At 45.9% G+C, this 19,438-nt stretch overlaps 1 protein-coding gene across 17 annotated transcripts in view; it reads right to left on the bottom strand.

The window, feature by feature from the left end:
- The window catches only part of smarca2 (SWI/SNF related BAF chromatin remodeling complex subunit ATPase 2), a 168,129-nt gene that overhangs the window by 108,223 nt on the left and 40,468 nt on the right, over nucleotides 1-19,438 (bottom strand). For all 17 annotated transcript variants that reach the window (XM_090191295.1, XM_090191298.1, XM_090191300.1 and 14 more), the window contains 5 exons: nucleotides 19,155-19,270; nucleotides 16,086-16,239; nucleotides 12,387-12,550; nucleotides 1,840-1,906; nucleotides 1,574-1,684 (listed from right to left, as the gene is read on the bottom strand). In XM_090191295.1, coding sequence (XP_090047421.1) covers nucleotides 1,574-1,684; nucleotides 1,840-1,906; nucleotides 12,387-12,550; nucleotides 16,086-16,239; nucleotides 19,155-19,270 — 612 coding nt within the window. The remainder of the gene's footprint in view (nucleotides 1-1,573; nucleotides 1,685-1,839; nucleotides 1,907-12,386; nucleotides 12,551-16,085; nucleotides 16,240-19,154; nucleotides 19,271-19,438) is intronic.

Raw genomic sequence — 19,438 nt, 5'->3', positions numbered from 1 at the left:
TTAGGGAGGAGGAGGGGGAGGACCTGACCCTGCTGTAGAGTCACATGTAGAGGGTTAGGGAGGAGGAGGAGGACCTGACCCTGCTGTAGAGTCACATGTAGAGGGTTAGGGAGGAGAAGGAGGACCTGACCCTGCTGTAGTCACATGTAGAGGGTTAGGGAGGAGGAGGACCTGACCCTGCTGTAGAGTCACATGTAGAGGGTTAGGGAGGAGGAGGAGGAGGACCTGACCCTGATGTAGAGTCACATGTAGAGGGTTAGGGAGGAGGAGGAGGAGGACCTGACCCTGCTGTAGAGTCACATGTAGAGGGTTAGGGAGGAGGAGGAGGACCTGACCCTGGTGTAGAGTCACATGTAGAGGGTTAGGGAGGAGGACCTGACCCTGCTGTAGAGTCACATGTAGAGGGTTAGGGAGGAGGAGGAGGACCTGACCGTGCTGTAGAGTCACATGTAGAGGGTAAGGGAGGAGGAGGAGGACCTGACCCTGCTGTAGAGTCACATGTAGAGGGTTAGGGAGGAGGAGGGGGAGGACCTGACCCTGCTGTAGAGTCACATGTAGAGGGTTAGGGAGGAGGAGGAGGACCTGACCCTGCTGTAGAGTCACATGTAGAGGGTTAGGGAGGAGAAGGAGGACCTGACCCTGCTGTAGTCACATGTAGAGGGTTAGGGAGGAGGAGGGGGAGGACCTGACCCTGCTGTAGAGTCACATGTAGAGGGTTAGGGAGGAGGAGGAGGACCTGACCCTGCTGTAGAGTCACATGTAGAGGGTTAGGGAGGAGAAGGAGGACCTGACCCTGCTGTAGTCACATGTAGAGGGTTAGGGAGGAGGAGGACCTGACCCTGCTGTAGAGTCACATGTAGAGGGTTAGGGAGGAGGAGGAGGAGGACCTGACCCTGATGTAGAGTCACATGTAGAGGGTTAGGGAGGAGGAGGAGGAGGACCTGACCCTGCTGTAGAGTCACATGTAGAGGGTTAGGGAGGAGGAGGAGGACCTGACCCTGCTGTAGAGTCACATGTAGAGGGTTAGGGAGGAGGACCTGACCCTGCTGTAGAGTCACATGTAGAGGGTTAGGGAGGAGGAGGGGGAGGACCTGACCCTGCTGTAGAGTCACATGTAAAGGGTTAGGGAGGAGGAGGAGGACCTGACCCTGCTGTAGAGTAACATGTAGAGGGTTAGGGAGGAGGAGGGGGAGGACCTGACCCTGCTGTAGAGTCACATGTAAAGGGTTAGGGAGGAGGAGGAGGACCTGACCCTGCTGTAGAGTAACATGTAGAGGGTTAGGGAGGAGGAGGAGGACCTGACCCTGCTGTAGAGTAACATGTAGAGGGTTAGGGAGGAGGAGGAGGACCTGACCCTGCTGTAGAGTCACATGTAAAGGGTTAGGGAGTAGGAGGACCTGACCCTGCTGTAGAGTCACATGTAGAGGGTTAGGGAGGAGGAGGAGGACCTGACCCTGCAGTAGAGTCACATGTAGAGGGTTAGGGAGGAGGAGAGTATTTCTGTCCTACCTTAGGGGGAGGGAGAGAGGAAAGTGAAGGAAGGAGGGGTGTGAGGGAGAGAAGGAATGGATACCTTGGCCAGGATCTGTTTGTCCTTAATTATGTACTCGTAGGTGGTGAGGAGGACATTGAACTTCCCGCTGCGGAGCTGAGCCACCAGGCCTCGTCTCATAGCAGGGGTCCCCTATAACACAGGAGAGTCAGACAGACAGAAGACATAGGCTAATGAACGAGTGCACACTTCAGGTGAAAGGAGATATTCTTGGGATGCACCCAGAGTATGCTACCCGTGGAGGGGAAGAAGAAAGGACTGATGAAAAGGAAAATTATGACTCTCACCTTGTAGGAAATCTTCACAACGGACGGAGACCATTTATCCAGCTCATAGACCCAGTTGGAAAGAGTCCTGGAGGACAGAGAGATCAGAGACACTCTGAAATGTAGGAACAACTTAGCCTGGGATGTTATAAACTTAAAGATTGAAGAAACACATCACACTAATCTACATAATCAACATTCTCCTCACAGAACACCACAGTGAACTGAAGAAACAGGACATTGCCTAAACAGAGGTGACAGAAAGCATAACATCCATAGACAGTACTGCAGTGTGTAATCCACTTTTACATTGTTTACTGAAAGTTTGAAAATCCCCCCAGGGACACTGTTTAAGAAATGACTAACGGTGCTGCGGACTGACTCGTCTACTCTCTACTAGTTCTGTTGTTTTACATGAGGGGAATCCAACGGTGCTGCGGACTGACTCGTCTACTCTCTACTAGTTCTGTTGTTTTACATGAGGGGAATCCAACGGTGCTGCGGACTGACTCGTCTACTCTCTACTAGTTCTGTTGTTTTACATGAGGGGAATCCAACGGTGCTGCGGACTGACTCATCTACTCTCTACTAGTTCTGTTGTTTTACATGAGGGGAATCCAACGGTGCTGCGGACTGACTCGTCTACTCTCTACTAGTTCTGTTGTTTTACATGAGGGGAATCAAACGGTGCTGCGGACTGACTCGTCTACGCTCTACTAGTTCTGTTGTTTTACATGAGGGGAATCCAACGGTGCTGCGGACTGACTCGTCTACTCTCTACTAGTTCTGTTGTTTTACATGAGGGGAATCCAACGGTGCTGCGGACTGACTCGTCTACTCTCTACTAGTTCTGTTGTTTTACATGAGGGGAATCCAACGGTGCTGCGGACTGACTCGTCTACTCTCTACTAGTTCTGTTGTTTTACATGAGGGGAATCCAACGGTGCTGCGGACTGACTCGTCTACTCTCTACTAGTTCTGTTGTTTTACATGAGGGGAATCCAACGGTGCTGCGGACTGACTCGTCTACTCTCTACTAGTTCTGTTGTTTTACATGAGGGGAATCCAACGGTGCTGCGGACTGACTCGTCTACGCTCTACTAGTTCTGTTGTTTTACATGAGGGGAATCCAACGGTGCTGCGGACTGACTCGTCTACTCTCTACTAGTTCTGTTGTTTTACATGAGGGGAATCCAACGGTGCTGCGGACTGACTCGTCTACTCTCTACTAGTTCTGTTGTTTTACATGAGGGGAATCAAACGGTGCTGCGGACTGACTCGTCTACGCTCTACTAGTTCTGTTGTTTTACATGAGGGGAATCCAACGGTGCTGCGGACTGACTCGTCTACTCTCTACTAGTTCTGTTGTTTTACATGAGGGGAATCCAACGGTGCTGCGGACTGACTCGTCTACTCTCTACTAGTTCTGTTGTTTTACATGAGGGGAATCCAACGGTGCTGCGGACTGACTCGTCTACTCTCTACTAGTTCTGTTGTTTTACATGAGGGGAATCCAACGGTGCTGCGGACTGACTCGTCTACTCTCTACTAGTTCTGTTGTTTTACATGAGGGGAATCCAACGGTGCTGCGGACTGACTCGTCTACTCTCTACTAGTTCTGTTGTTTTACATGAGGGGAATCCAACGGTGCTGCGGACTGACTCGTCTACTCTCTACTAGTTCTGTTGTTTTACATGAGGGGAATCAAACGGTGCTGCGGACTGACTCGTCTACTCTCTACTAGTTCTGTTGTTTTACATGAGGGGAATCCAACGGTGCTGCGGACTGACTCGTCTACTCTCTACTAGTTCTGTTGTTTTACATGAGGGGAATCCAACGGTGCTGCGGACTGACTCGTCTACTCTCTACTAGTTCTGTTGTTTTACATGAGGGGAATCCAACGGTGCTGCGGACTGACTCGTCTACTCTCTACTAGTTCTGTTGTTTTACATGAGGGGAATCCAACGGTGCTGCGGACTGACTCGTCTACTCTCTACTAGTTCTGTTGTTTTACATGAGGGGAATCCAACGGTGCTGCGGACTGACTCGTCTACTCTCTACTAGTTCTGTTGTTTTACATGAGGGGAATCCAACGGTGCTGCGGACTGACTCGTCTACTCTCTACTAGTTCTGTTGTTTTACATGAGGGGAATCCAACGGTGCTGCGGACTGACTCGTCTACTCTCTACTAGTTCTGTTGTTTTACATGAGGGGAATCCAACGGTGCTGCGGACTGACTCGTCTACTCTCTACTAGTTCTGTTGTTTTACATGAGGGGAATCCAACGGTGCTGCGGACTGACTCGTCTACTCTCTACTAGTTCTGTTGTTTTACATGAGGGGAATCCAACGGTGCTGCGGACTGACTCATCTACTCTCTACTAGTTCTGTTGTTTTACATGAGAATACTGCCCCCTACCCAAGAGAGGTTAACAGCTTCTACCCCCAAGCCATTAGACTGCTGGACAATAAATCAAATGGCCACCGGACTATTACATTAACCCCCCCATTTGTTCTGTACACTGCTGCTACTTGCTTTTTGTTATCTATGCAGACACTTCATCCCTACCTACATTTACAAATTAACTCTAACCTGTACCGCCGCACATTGACTCGGTACCAGTATCCCCTGTATATAGCCTCTTTATTTATTATTTATTTAAAAAAATAACAAAAAATGTGTTTATTTATAAATATTTTCTTAACTCTTCTTGAACTGCACTGTTGGTTAAGGGCTTGTAAGTAAGCATTTCACGGTAAGGTCTACAATTGATGTATTCGGCGGTCTACAATTGATGTATTCGGCGCATGTGACAAATAAAGTTTGATTTGATTTGATTTTGTAGCATCTAGCATACCATGTATGAGGTGACAACCTCAAGCTCTAAACCCTCAGAGGTAGTAATCACACCTGTGGCGAGAGGGGCATTCTTCTTACCGAACCACATGACATTTGTTTTGGAGGTGTTCAGAACAAGGTTAACGGCAGAGAAAGCTTGTTGGACACTACTTCCTGCTTTAGTTTTTGCTTGTAAGCAGGAATCAGTAAGATAAGAGTTATGGTCAGATTTGCCAAATGGAGGGCAAGGGAGAGCTTTGTACGTATCTGTGTGTGTAGTAAAGGTGGTCTCGAGTTATTTTTCCTCTGGTTGCACATTTAACATGCTAGTAGAAATCAGGTAAAACGGATTTAAGTTTCCCTGCATTAAAGTCCCCGGCCACAAGGAGCGCCGCCTCTAGATGAGCATTTTCTTGTTTGCTTATGGCCTTATACAGCTGGTTGAGTGCCGTCTTAGTGCCAGCATCGGTTTGTGGTGGTAAATAGACAGCTAGAAAAATATTGATTAAGTCTTTCTTGGAAAATAGTGTGGTCTACATCTTATCATTAGATACTCTACCTCAGGCGAGCAAAACCTCAAGACTTCCTTAATATTAGATTTCGTGCACTATCTGTTATTGTGCCATGTTGTAGTAGTTTTCCGTTGTTTGTAGCTAGTGTAGTAATACCCACAAGGATGGGGTTACGACTCATTTGTGGCCTAAAAACGGTTTGTCAGGTTGAAGCCAGCGGATTGGAGAATGGGAACCATGCACATGTCTACTGTATGCAGTGCTCATTTCACCCTAGAGGACTTAGATGACTGAGTATAACTGAATGTGAAGACCTGCAACCTATATTTCCTACTGACATACCTGTACACAGAGTGTCCGCAGTGATGGAGATAAACCAGTTAAATTCAATGTGGAATTACCTCACTATGGTTATTGGATTAGCTATCTGACTGTCCCTCTGAAGGTTTCTCTTTGTCTCTTCTTTGGCTCTTCTTTGGTAGCTAACTCAGCCTTCAATCAGTAAGTCTCCGCTCTCTTAACTAACCCGTCTGTGGTTGTTGGCTGGCTTGCTGGCTAAGATAACTGCATATACTGGTACCATTACTTGATAACTGGTTAGATGGCATTCGGTATTTCCAAAATGTTGGTGTACTTCAATGTAGCTGCAAGCTAGGTGTTGATCGCAACTGGCTGACTCATGCAGTGTCAACGTAACGTTAGCAGGCTACTAGGGCTAATAATAGTAGGCTAGTTGACTAGCTGATTTGTAACAATTCATTTATAAAGTATTTGCTTGTAAATTGGCTGAAAATTAGATTGAAACAGTGTCGTTTCAGTGCAAAATATTTGGTTTAATTTGAAATTAGAGTTTACATTATATATATGTGTCATATGTCCCAAGATGGCATAGCAGTTCAGACGTATTTTTGTCCTCGTCCTGTCGTGAACTTTTTTTTCACATACATTTTTAATTTTCCAAAAACTCATCTTCAGAACACTCTCCTGCAATCCGCTTCACCAATTTATATTTATATAAAAAAGTATTATTTACCTCAGATCTGTAATCCTCCGAGAGGCTAGCCAGAAATTAGCCAGAAGCTAGCCGGGAGCTAGCCAGAAGCAGGTCCAGAAGCTACTCTAGAAGCTACTCTGAAGCTGGTTCAGAAGCTAGTTAGCTTATTTACTGGCTAATCGTTAGTACTCAGCTAACCACGGTTTGTGGTCATCGGCTGTCCTTTGGCTCGAGAATCTATCGCCAGTTTTGTACGGCGCGGTGCAGCGCAGCGCGGCTCGGAACGGAACATACCGGATTTCGGCCGCTGGCTCTGGACATCCATTCCTGGATCTCACAGCTAGCTAGCTGCTATCCGTGTGACTATCGGCTTTCGTCGATTCCGGAGCTAACATCAATTGTTCCGGAGCTAGCCAGCTGAAGAGTTCCATCAATCACTCCTGGGCTGCAGTCACCTATCCGGACCCGTTTTGCTGCCTACGCGGAGCCCCACCGGGCCTTCACAGTTGGACTGCCGACGTTGTCTACCCGAGGGAATTGTCCGGCTGGCTCCTCCGGCGCAACGTTGCCTGGGCGCCCATCTGCGGCCTGCTAGCCGTTGGCTATCTTATCGGCTGCTATCTGAATAGACAATCGGACAATTTTTATTTTATTTTTATTTATTTATTTATTTTTCTTCTTGGGCCTCTATAACTATATCTATTGTTTTTATTTTTGTTGTTGTTGTGTGATTTGGATTAATCCCCTCTACCACACGGAAACCCACTAATCTACTGACGGATCGCAAGAGTTGGCTAATAACAGACCTCCATTCTATGCTAGCTTGCTCCTATGCTAGCTTGCTACCGATTTAGCTGTCTAAATCGCCGTGACCCCCAACCAACCTCTCCACTCACTGGACCCTTTTGATCACTCGACTGAGCATGCCTCTCCTTAATGTCAATATGCCTTGTCCATTGCTGTTCTGGTTAGTGTTTATTGGCTTATTTCACTGTAGAGCCTCTAGTCCTGCTCATTATACCTTATCCAACCTATTAGTTCCACAACCCACACATGCAATGACATCTCCTGGTTTCAATGATGTTTCTAGAGACAATATCTCTCTCTTCATCACTCAATACCTAGGTTTACCTCCACTGTATTCACATCCTACCATACCTTTGTCTGTACATTATACCTTGATGCTATTTTATCGCCCCCAGAAACCTCCTTTTACTCTCTGTTCCAGACGTTCTAAACGACCAATTCTTATTGCTTTTAGCCGCACCCTTATTCTACTCCTACTCTGTTCCTCTGGCGATGTAGAGGTGAATCCAGGCCCTGCAGTGCCTAGCTCCACTCCTATTCCCCAGGCGCTCTCTTTTGATGACTTCTGTAACCGTAATAGCCTTGGTTTCATGCATGTTAACATTAGAAGCCTCCTCCCTAAGTTTGTTCTATTCACTGCTTTAGCACACTCTGCCAACCCGGATGTTCTAGCTGTGTCTGAATCCTGGCTTAGGAAGACCACCAAAAATTCAGACATTTTAATTCCAAACTACAACATTTTCAGACAAGATAGAACTGCCAAAGGGGGCGGTGTTGCAATCTACTGCAAAGATAGCCTACAGAGTTCTGTCCTACTATCCAGGTCTGTACCCAAACAATTTGAACTTCTACTTTTAAAAATCCACCTCTCTAAAAACAAGTCTCTCACCGTTGCCGCCTGCTATAGACCACCCTCTGCCCCCAGCTGTGCTCTGGACACCATATGTGAACTGATTGCCCCCCATCTATCTTCAGAGCTTGTGCTGCTAGGCGACCTAAACTGGAACATGCTTAACACCCCAGCAATCCTACAATCTAAACTTGATGCCCTCAACCTCACACAAATTATCAATGAACCTACCAGGTACCTCCCCAAAGCCTTAAACACGGGCACCCTCATAGATATCATCCTAACCAACTTGCCCTCTAAATACACCTCTGCTGTTTTCAACCAAGATCTCAGCGATCACTGCCTCATTGCCTGCATCCGTAATGGGTCAGCGGTCAAACGACCTCCACTCATCACTGTAAAACGCTCCCTGAAACACTTCAGCGAGCAGGCCTTTCTAATCGACCTGGCCGGGGTATCCTGGAAGGATATTGATCTCATCCCGTCAGTAGAGGATGCCTGGATATTCTTTTAAAATGCCTTCCTAACCATCTTAAATAAACATGCCCCATTCAAGAAATTTAGAACCAGGAACAGATATAGCCCTTGGTTCTCCCCAGACCTGACTGCCCTTAACCAACACAAAAACATCCTATGGCGTTCTGCATTAGCATCGAACAGCCCCCGTGATATGCAGCTGTTCAGGGAAGCTAGAAACCATTATACACAGGCAGTTAGAAAAGCCAAGGCTAGCTTTTTCAAGCAGAAATGTGCTTCCTGCAACACTAACTCAAAAAAGTTCTGGGACACTGTAAAGTCCATGAAGAATAAGAACACCTCCTCCCAGCTGCCCACTGCACTGAAGATAGGAAACACTGTCACCACTGATAAATCCACCATAATTGAGAATTTCAATAAGCATTTTTCTACGGCTGGCCATGCTTTCCACCTGGCTACTCATACCCCGGTCAACAGCACTGCACCCCCCACAACAACTCGCCCAAGCCTTCCCCATTTCTCCTTCTCCCAAATCTGCTCAGCTGATGTTCTGAATGAGCTGCAAAATCTGGACCCCTACAAATCAGCCGGGCTAGACAATCTGGACCCTTTCTTTCTAAAATTATCTGCCAAAATTGTTGCCACCCCTATTACTAGCCTGTTCAACCTCTCTTTCGTGTCGTCTGAGATTCCCAAAGATTGGAAAGCAGCTGCGGTCATCCCCCTCTTCAAAGGGGGTGACACTCTTGACCCAAACTGCTACAGACCTATATCTATCCTACCATGCATTTCTAAGGTCTTCGAAAGCCAAGTCAACAAACAGATTACCGACCATTTCGAATCTCACCATACCTTCTCCGCTATGCAAAGCTGGTCATGGGTGCACCTCAGCCACGCTCAAGGTCCTAAATGATATCTTAACCGCCATCGATAAGAAACATTACTGTGCAGCCGTATTCATTGATCTGGCCAAGGCTTTTGACTCTGTCAATCACCACATCCTCATCGGCAGACTCGACAGCCTTGGTTTCTCAAATGATTGCCTCGCCTGGTTCACCAACTACTTCTCTGATAGAGTTCAGTGTGTCAAATCGGAGGGTCTGCTGTCCGGACCTCTGGCAGTCTCTATGGGGGTGCCACAGGGTTCAATTCTTGGACCGACTCTCTTCTCTGTATACATCAATGAGGTCGCTCTTGCTGCTGGTGAGTCTCTGATCCACGTCTACGCAGACGACACCATTCTGTATACTTCTGGCCCTTCTTTGGACACTGTGTTAACAACCCTCCAGGCAAGCGTCAATGCCATACAACTCTCCTTCCGTGGCCTCCAATTGCTCTTAAATACAAGTAAAACTAAATGCATGCTCTTGTAACAGTACAAATTTAGACCGCCCCCTCGCCCATACCCGGGCGCGAACCAGGGACCTTCTGCACACATCAACAGTCACCCTCGAAGCATCGTTACCCATCGCTCCACAAAAGCCGCGGCCCTTGCAGAGCAAGGGGAACTACTACTTCAAGGTCTCAGAGCAAGTGACGTCACTGATTGAAACGCTATTTAGCGCCCACGCTAACTAAGCTAGCCGTTTCACATCCGTTACACTCACCCCCCTTTTGACCTTCCTCCTTTTTCCGCAGCAACCAGTAATCCGGGTCAACAGCATCAATGTAACAGTACAAATTTAAACCGTCCCCTCGCCCATACCCGGGCGCGAACTAGGGACCTTCTGCACACATCAACAGTCACCCTCGAAGCATCGTTACCCATCGCTCCACAAAAGCCGCGGCCCTTGCAGAGCAAGGGGAACTACTACTTCAAGGTCTCAGAGCAAGTGACGTCACTGATTGAAACGCTAATTAGCGCCCACGCTAACTAAGCTAGCCGTTTCACATCTGTTACACTCTTCAACCGATCGCTACCTGTACCTACCCGCCTGTCCAACATTACTACTCTGGACGGCTCTGACTTAGAATACGTGGACAACTACAAATACTTAGGTGTCTGATTAGACTGTAAACTCTCCTTCCAGACCCATATCAAACATCTCCAATCCAAAGTTAAATCTAGAATTGGCTTCCTATTTCGCAACAAAGCATCCTTCACTCATGCTGCCAAACATACCCTTGTAAAACTGACCATCCTACCAATCCTCGACTTTGGCGATGTCATTTACAAAATAGGCTCCAATACCCTACTCAACAAATTGGATGCAGTCTATCACAGTGCAATCCGTTTTGTCACAAAAGCCTCATATACTACCCACCATTGCGACCTGTACGCTCTCGTTGGCTGGCCCTCGCTTCATACTCGTCGCCAAACCCACTGGCTCCATGTCATCTACAAGACCCTGCTAGGTAAAGTCCCCCCTTATCTCAGCTCGCTGGTCACCATTGCATCTCCCACCTGTAGCACACGCTCCAGCAGGTATATCTCTCTAGTCACCCCCAAAACCAATTATTTCTTTGGCCGCCTCTCCTTCCAGTTCTCTGCTGCCAATGACTGGAACGAACTACAAAAATCTCTGAAACTTGAAACACTTATCTCCCTCACTAGCTTTAAGCACCAACTGTCAGAGCAGCTCACAGATTACTGCACCTGTACATAGCCCACCTATAATTTAGCCCAAACAACTACCTCTTTCCCTACTGTATTTAATTTATTTATTTATTTTGCTCCTTTGCACCCCATTATTTTTATTTCTACTTTGCACATTCTCCCATTGCAAATCTGCCATTCCAGTGTTTTACTTGCTATATTGTATTTACTTTGCCACCATGGCCTTTTTGCCTTTACCTCCCTTATCTCACCTCATTTGCTCACATCGTATACAGACTTGTTTATACTGTATTATTGACTGTATGTTTGTTTTACTCCATGTGTAACTCTGTGTCGTTGTATGTGTCGAACTGCTTTGCTTTATCTTGGCCAGGTCGCAATTGTAAATGAGAACTTGTTCTCAACTTGCCTACCTGGTTAAATAAAGGTGAAATAAATAAATAAAAAATATGTAATAGGAGGCCATATTTCAGGTATTTCTGTTTTAATAGGCCTTTGTGTTTTCTTTCTATGTATTGAGTCAGTACAGAACCTTTTAGTTATATTCTTATTGTTTTACATTTAAGTAGTTCTTTCCTTGAGCTCTTCTTGTCTATTAATGTTCTGTATTATGTCATGCTTCATGCTTTGTGTGGACCCCAGGAAGAGTAGGTACTGCAACAGCTAATGGGGATCCTAATAAACAACAAGACAAAAGACACAGCTAACGTGGTCTGCTCTGCTGGTGGGTTGAGGGATGGAGCCATCAAACACAAAAAATTACCTAACACTAAAACAGAACTAGCATCATTTTCACAATTTCACAGTATTATTCCAACTTCAGTGTGGAAAAATATATAAAACACAGAAAAATCACATTTTTGAATGCACTGGGCCTTTAAGAGCCATGACTAGTTTCAGTAAACAGACTGATGATAAAACTGTTTGTAATATAAAAGCAATGTTCTTCTTTAGCTGAGACTCATGAAAGAAGCCGGGAGGTAACATACGATGGTGGAATGATGGTGAGGTAGGGTCAGGGGTTAGTGGGCAGAGTTATAATAAGGAGGAAACATACGATAGTGGAATGATGGTGAGGTAGGGTCAGGGGTTAGTGGGCAGGGTTATAATAAGGAGGAAACATACGATGGTGGAATGATGGTGAGGTAGGGTCAGGGGTTAGTGGGTAGAGTTATAATAAGGAGGAAACATACGATAGTGGAATGATGGTGAGGTAGGGTCAGGGGTTAGTGGGCAGGGTTATAATAAGGAGGAAACATACGATGGTGGAATGATGGTGAGGTAGGGTCAGGGCTTAGTGTGCAGGGTTATAATAAGGAGGAAACATACGATGGTGGAATGATGGTGAGGTAGGGTCAGGGGTTAGTGGGCAGGGTTATAATAAGGAGGAAACATACGATGGTGGAATGATGGTGAGGTAGGGTCAGGGGTTAGTGGGCAGGGTTATAATAAGGAGGAAACATACGATGGTGGAATGATGGTGAGGTAGGGTCAGGGGTTAGTGTGCAGGGTTATAATAAGGAGGAAACATACGATAGTGGAACGATGATGAGGTAGGGTCCGTTGAGTCTCTTGTGTTCCATGAGGTATGTAATGAGGGCGATGGTCTGGATGGTCTTGCCCAGCCCCATCTCATCAGCCAGGATACCATTCAGATTATTGTTGTACAGAGACACCATCCACTCCAGACCCTGCACCTAAAACATAGAGAGAAGAAGAAGTTAACAGAGACACCTTCCACTCCAGACCCTGCACCTGAAACATAGAGAGAAGAAGAGGTTAACAGAGACACCCTCCACTCCAGACCCTGCACCTGAAACATAGAGAGAAGAAGAGGTTAACAGAGACACCCTCCACTCCAGACCCTGCACCTAAAACATAGAGATAAGAAGAGGTTAACAGAGACACCCTCCACTCCAGACCCTGCACCTAAAACATAGAGAGGAAGAGGTTAACAGAGACACCCTCCACTCCAGACCCTGCACCTAAAACATAGAAAGAAGAAGAGGTTAACAGAGACACCCTCAACCTAAAACACAGAGAGAAGAAGAGGTTAACAGAGACACCCTCCACTCCAGACCCTGCACCTAAAACATAGAGAGAAGAAGAGGTTAACAAAGACACCCTCCACTCCAGACCCTGCACCTAAAACATAGAAAGAAGAAGAGGTTAACAGAGACACCCTCCACTCCAGACCCTGCACCTAAAACATAGAGAGAAGAAGAAGTTAACAGAGACACCCTCAACCTAAAACACAGAGAGAAGAAGAGGTTAACAGAGACACCTACCACTCCAGACCCTGCACCTGTAACCCAGAGAGAAGAAGAGGTTAACAGAGACACCCTCCACTCCAGACCCTGCACCTGTAACCCAGAGAGAAGAAGAGGTTAACAGAGACACCCTCCACTCCAGACCCTGCACCTAAAACATAGAGAGAAGAAGAGGTTAACAGAGACACCCTCCACTCCAGACCCTGCACCTAAAACATAGAGAGGAAGAGGTTAACAGAGACACCCTCCACTCCAGACCCTGCACCTAAAACATAGAGAGAAGAAGAGGTTAACAGAGACACCCTCCACTCCAGACCCTGCACCTAAAACATAGAGAGAAGAAGAGGTTAACAGAGACACCCTCCACTCCAGACCCTGTACCTAAAACATAGAGAGAAGAAGAAGTTAACAGAGACACCCTCCACTCCAGACCCTGTACCTAAAACATAGAGAGGAAGAGGTTAACAGAGACACCCTCCACTCCAGACCCTGTACCTAAAACATAGAGAGGAAGAGGTTAACAGAGACACCCTCCACTCCAGACCCTGCACCTAAAACATAGAGAGGAAGAGGTTAACAGAGACACCCTCCACTCCAGACCCTACACCTAAAACATAGAGAGAAGAAGAGGTTAACAGAGACACCCTCCACTCCAGACCCTGTACCTAAAACATAGAGAGGAAGAGGTTAACAGAGACACCCTCCACTCCAGACCCTGCACCTGAAACATAGAGAGAAGAAGTTAACAGAGACACCCTCCACTCCAGACCCTGCACCTAAAACATAGAGTGAAGAAGAGGTTAACAGAGACACCCTCCACTCCAGACCCTGTACCTAAAACATAGAGAGGAAGAGGTTAACAGAGACACCCTCCACTCCAGACCCTGTACCTAAAACATAGAGAGAAGAAGAAGTTAACAGAGACACCCTCCACTCCAGACCCTGCACCTACAATATAGAGAGAAGAGGTTAACAGAGACACCCTCCACTCCAGACCCTGCACCTAAAACATAGAGAGAAGAAGAGGTTAACAAAGACACCCTCCACTCCAGACCCTGTACCTAAAACATAGAGAGGAAGAGGTTAACAGAGACACCCTCCACTCCAGACCCTGCACCTAAAACATAGAGAGAAGAAGAGGTTAACAGAGACACCCTCCACTCCAGACCCTGCACCTAAAACATAGAGAGAAGAAGAAGTTAACAGAGACACCCTCCACTCCAGACCCTGCACCTGAAACATAGAGAGAAGAAGTTAACAGAGACACTCTCCACTCCAGACCCTGCACCTACAATATAGAGAGAAGAAGAGGTTAACAGAGACACCCTCCACTCCAGACCCTGTACCTAAAACATAGAGAGGAAGAGGTTAACAGAGACACCCTCCACTCCAGACCCTGCACCTGAAACATAGAGAGAAGAAGTTAACAGAGACACCCTCCACTCCAGACCCTGCACCTACAATATAGAGAGAAGAAGAGGTTAACAGAGACACCCTCCACTCTAGACCCTGCACCTAAAACATAGAGAGAAGAAGAAGTTAACAGAGACACCCTCCACTCCAGACCCTGCACCTAAAACATAGAGAAGAAGAGGTTAACAGAGACACCCTCCACTCCAGACCCTGCACCTGTAACCCAGAGAGAAGAAGAGGTTAACAGACACCCTCCACCTAAAACACAGAGAGAAGAAGAGGTTAACAGAGACACCTACCACTCCAGACCCTGCACCTGTAACCCAGAGAGAAGAAGAGGTTAACAGAGACACCCTCCACTCCAGACCCTGCAACCCAGAGAGAAGAAGAGGTTAACAGAGACACCCTCCACTCCAGACCCTGCACCTAAAACATAGAGAGAAGAAGAGGTTAACAGAGACACCCTCCACTCCAGACCCTGCACCTAAAACATAGAGAGAAGAAGAGGTTAACAGAGACACCCTCAACCTAAAACACAGAGAGAAGAAGAGGTTAACAGAGACACCCTCCACTCCAGACCATGCACCTGTTAGGTTTACCTGGTATTGTTTGAGGTAGGTTTACCTGGTAGTGTTTGAGCTAGGTTTACCTGGTAGTGTTTGAGCTAGGTTTACCTGGTAGTGTTTGAGCTAGGTTTACCTGGTAGTGTTTGAGCTAGGTTTACCTGGTAGTATTTCAGCTAGGTTTACCTGGTAGTGTTTGAGCTAGGTTTACCTGGTAGTGTTTGAGCTAGGTTTACCTGGTAGTGTTTGAGCTAGGTTTACCTGGTATTGTTTGAGGAAGGTTTACCTGGTAGTGTTTGAGCTAGGTTTACCTGGTAGTGTTTGAGCTAGGTTTACCTGGTAGTGTTTGAGCTAGGTTTACCTGGTAGTGTTTGAGCTAGGTTTACCTGTTAGTATTTCAGCTAGGTTTACCTGGTAGTGTTTGAGCTAGGTTTACCTGGTAGTGTTTGAGTTAGGTTTACCTGGTAGTGTTTGAGCTAGGTTTACCTGGTAGTGTTTGAGTTAGGTTTACCTGGTAGTGTTTGAGCTAGGTTTACCTGGTAGTGTTTGAGCTAGGTTTACCTGGTAGTATTTCAGCTAGGTTTACCTGGTAGTGTTTGAGCTAGGTTTACCTGGTAGTGTTTGAGTTAGGTTTACCTGGTAGTGTTTGAGCTAGGTTTACCTGGTAGTGTTTGAGCTAGGTTTACCTGGTATTGTTTGAGGAAGGTTTACCTGGTAGTGTTTGAGCTAGGTTTACCTGGTAGTGTTTGAGCTAGGTTTACCTGGTAGTGTTTGAGCTAGGTTTACCTGGTAGTGTTTGAGCTAGGTTTACCTGGTAGTGTTTGAGCTAGGTTTACCTGTTAGTGTTTGAGCTAGGTTTACCTGGTAGTGTTTGAGCTAGGTTTACCTGGTAGTGTTTGAGTTAGGTTTATCTGGTAGTGTTTGAGGTAGGTTTACCTGTTAGTGTTTGAGCTAGGTTTACCTGGTAGTGTTTGAGCTAGGTTTACCTGGTAGTGTTTGAGCATGCCGTTGATGAGCAGCGAAGACTGTTTGTCGACCCTCTCAATGATGGCGTGAGCCACACCGTAGTAGGACTGCTGGAAGATGGTCAGTTCAGTCTCTGGCACCGTGTACTCATCATCAACATCCTGCTTTGCAGACCTAAGATGTATAAAACATATGTTAATGACCTATTTTTAACGCCCAAAAGAGCGGAAATTCACTTTCTTTCAGCTGAAAGACAATGCCTATAGCTTACCCATGAGGTTGCACAATGCTTTAAGTCTAAGTCAAAGTATGTACACTACCGTGTTTGGGGTCACTTAGAAATGTCCTTGTTTTTTAAAGAAAAGCACCTTTTTGTCCATTAAAATAACATCAAAGTGATCAGAAATACAGTGTAGACATTGTTAATGTTGTAAGTGACTATTGTAGCAGCAAACGGCTGATTTTTTTATCACTCCTGTGTTCTACTGGCACGTTGTGTTAGCTAATCCAAGTTGATCATTTTAAAAGACTAATTGATCATTAGAAAACACTTTTGCAATTATGTTAGCACAGCTGAAAACTGTTGTTCTGATTAAAGAAGCAATAAAACTGTCCTTCTTTAGACTAGTCGAGTATCTGGAGCATCAGCATTTGTGGGTTCGATTTCAGGCTCAACATGGGCAGAAACAAAGAACTTTCTTCTGAAATTCGTCAGTCTATTCTTGTTCTGAGAAATGAAGGCTATTACATGCAATAAATTGCCAAGAAACTGAAGATCTCGTACAACGCTGTGTACTATTCCCTTCACAGAACAGCGCAAACTGGCCCTAACCAGAATAGAAAGAGAAGTGGGAGGCCCCGGTGCACAACTGAGCACAAGTACATTCGTGTCTAGTTTGAGAAACAGACGCTTCACAAGTCCTCAACTGGCAGCTTCATTAAATAGTACCCACAAAACACCAGTCTCAATGTCAACAGTGAAGAGGCAACTCAGGGATGCTGGCCTTATTACATATGGGATCAGGGAGAGGTTGAAAATATCAGTGAAGACAGCACTTTCTTGCATTTGCCAGCAGCTCTTCGCTGTGCTTCAAGCATTGCGCTGTTTATGACTTCAAGCCTATCAACTCCCGAGATTAGACTGGTGTAACCGAAGTGAAATGGCTAGCTAGTTAGCGCGGGTCAACAGGTAGGGGCGAGGAGAGGGACGGAAGCTATACTGTTACACTGGCAATACTAAAGTGCCTATAAGAACATCCAATAGTCAAATGTATATGAAAAACAAATGGTATAGAGGGAAATAGTCCTATAATTTCTATAATAACTACATACTAAAACCTCTTACCTGGGAATATTGAAGACTCATGTTAAAAAGGAACCACCAGCTTTCATATGTTCTCATGTTCTGAGCAAGGAACTGAAACGTTAGCTTTTTCACATGGCACATATTGCACTTTTACTTTCTTCTCCAACACTTTGTTTTTGCATAATTTAAACCAAATTGAGCATGTTTCAATATTTATTTGAGAATAAATAGATTTTATTTATGTATTACATTAAGTTAAAATAAAAGTTCATTCAGTATGGTAGTAATTGTCATTATTACAAATATATATAGAAAATCGTCCGATTAATCGCTATCGGCTTTTTTTGGACTTCGGAAACCCTGGTGTGAAGGAAGACCTACTTGATTATATGTATGGATTAGGGGTTAGGGTTCAAAGGTTAGAGTTGAAGGAGAGACCTACTCGATAATGTGCTTAGGTTAGGGGTCAGAGGCTAGGGTTTGAAAAGGAGACATACTCGATAATGTGCTTAGGTTACGGGTTAGGGTTCAGATGTTAGGGTTTGAAAGGGAGACCTACTCGATGATGTGCATGGGTTAGGGGTCAGAGGTTAGGTTATGAAAGGGAGACCTACTCAATGATGTGTATGGGTTAGGGATTTGGGGTCAGAGGTTAGGGTTAGGGAGACCTACTCGATGTGCTTGGTTTAGGGGTTAGAGTTCAGAGGTTGGGGTGTAAAAAGGAGACCTACTCGATGATGTGCTTGGTTTAGGGGTTAGAGTTCAGAGGTTGGGGTGTAAAAAGGAGACCTACTCGATGATGTGCTTGGTTTAGGGGTTAGAGTTCAGAGGTTGGGGTGTAAAAAGGAGACCTACTCGATGATGTGCTTGGTTTAGGGGTTAGAGTTCAGTGGTTGGGTTGTAAAAAGGAGACCTACTCGATGATGTGCATGGGTTAGGGGTCAGATGTTAGGGTATGAAAGAGAGACCTATTTGATGATGTGCTTGGGTTAGGGGTTAACGTGTGAATGGGAGACCTACTCGATCATGTGCTTGGGTTAGGGGTTAAAGTTCAGAGGTTAGGGATGGAAAAGGAGACCTACTCAATGATGTGTTTGGGTAAGGGGTCAGAGGTTAGCATGTGAATGGGAGACCTACTCGATGATGTGCTTGGGTTAAGGGTTAGGGTTCAGAGGTTAGGGTGTAAAAAGGAGACCTACTCGATGATGTGCATGGGTTAGAGGTTAGAAATGAGGGTGTGAAAAGGAGACCTACTCAATGATGTGTTTGGGTTAGGGGTCAGAGGTTAGGGTGTGAAAGGGAGACCTACTCGATGATGTGCTTGGGTTAGGGGTCAGAGGTTAGGGTGTGAAAGGGAGACCTACTCGATGATGTGCATGGGTTAGGGGTCAGAGGTTAGGGTGTGAAAGGGAGACCTACTCGATGATATGCATGGATTAGGGGTCAGAGGGTAGGGTGTGAAAGGGAGACCTACTCGATGATGTGCTTGGGTTAAGGGTCAGAGATTAGGGTTAGGGTATGAAAGGGAGACCTACTCAATGATGTGCATGGTTTAAGGGTTAGAGTTCAGAGGTTAGGGTGTAAAAATGGAGACCTACTCGATGATGTGCATGGGTTAGGGGTCAGAGGTTAGGGTATGAAAGGGAGACCTACTCAATGATGTGCATGGTTTAAGGGTTAGAGTTCAGAGGTTAGGGTGTAAAAAGGAGACCTACTTGATGATGTGCATGGGCTAGGGATTAGGGGTCAGAGGTTAGGGTTAGGGTATGAAAGGGAGACCTACTCGATGATGTGCTTGGTTACTTTCTCTGGGAACTCGTCACTGTTGGGATCGATGATCTTCTTCTCCTCAGACTGAGAGTCTGGCCGGCTGGACACTCCTGGGACCTCCTCTTCATCCTGAAACACACAGAAAGGGTTTTACTACAGTGCAGTGAAAAAGTATTTGCCCCTTTCAAATTTTCACTACTTTTGCATATTTTTGATACTGAATGTTATCAGCTCTTCAACCAAAACCTAATATTAGATAAAGGGAACCTGAGTGAACAACTAACACAACAATTACAT

Source organism: Oncorhynchus mykiss, chromosome 11, assembly GCF_057628025.1.
Source record: "Oncorhynchus mykiss isolate SJ-2025 chromosome 11, ASM5762802v1, whole genome shotgun sequence".
NCBI lineage: Eukaryota > Metazoa > Chordata > Actinopteri > Salmoniformes > Salmonidae > Oncorhynchus > Oncorhynchus mykiss.
This window is presented reverse-complemented; position numbering and strand designations above follow the sequence as displayed.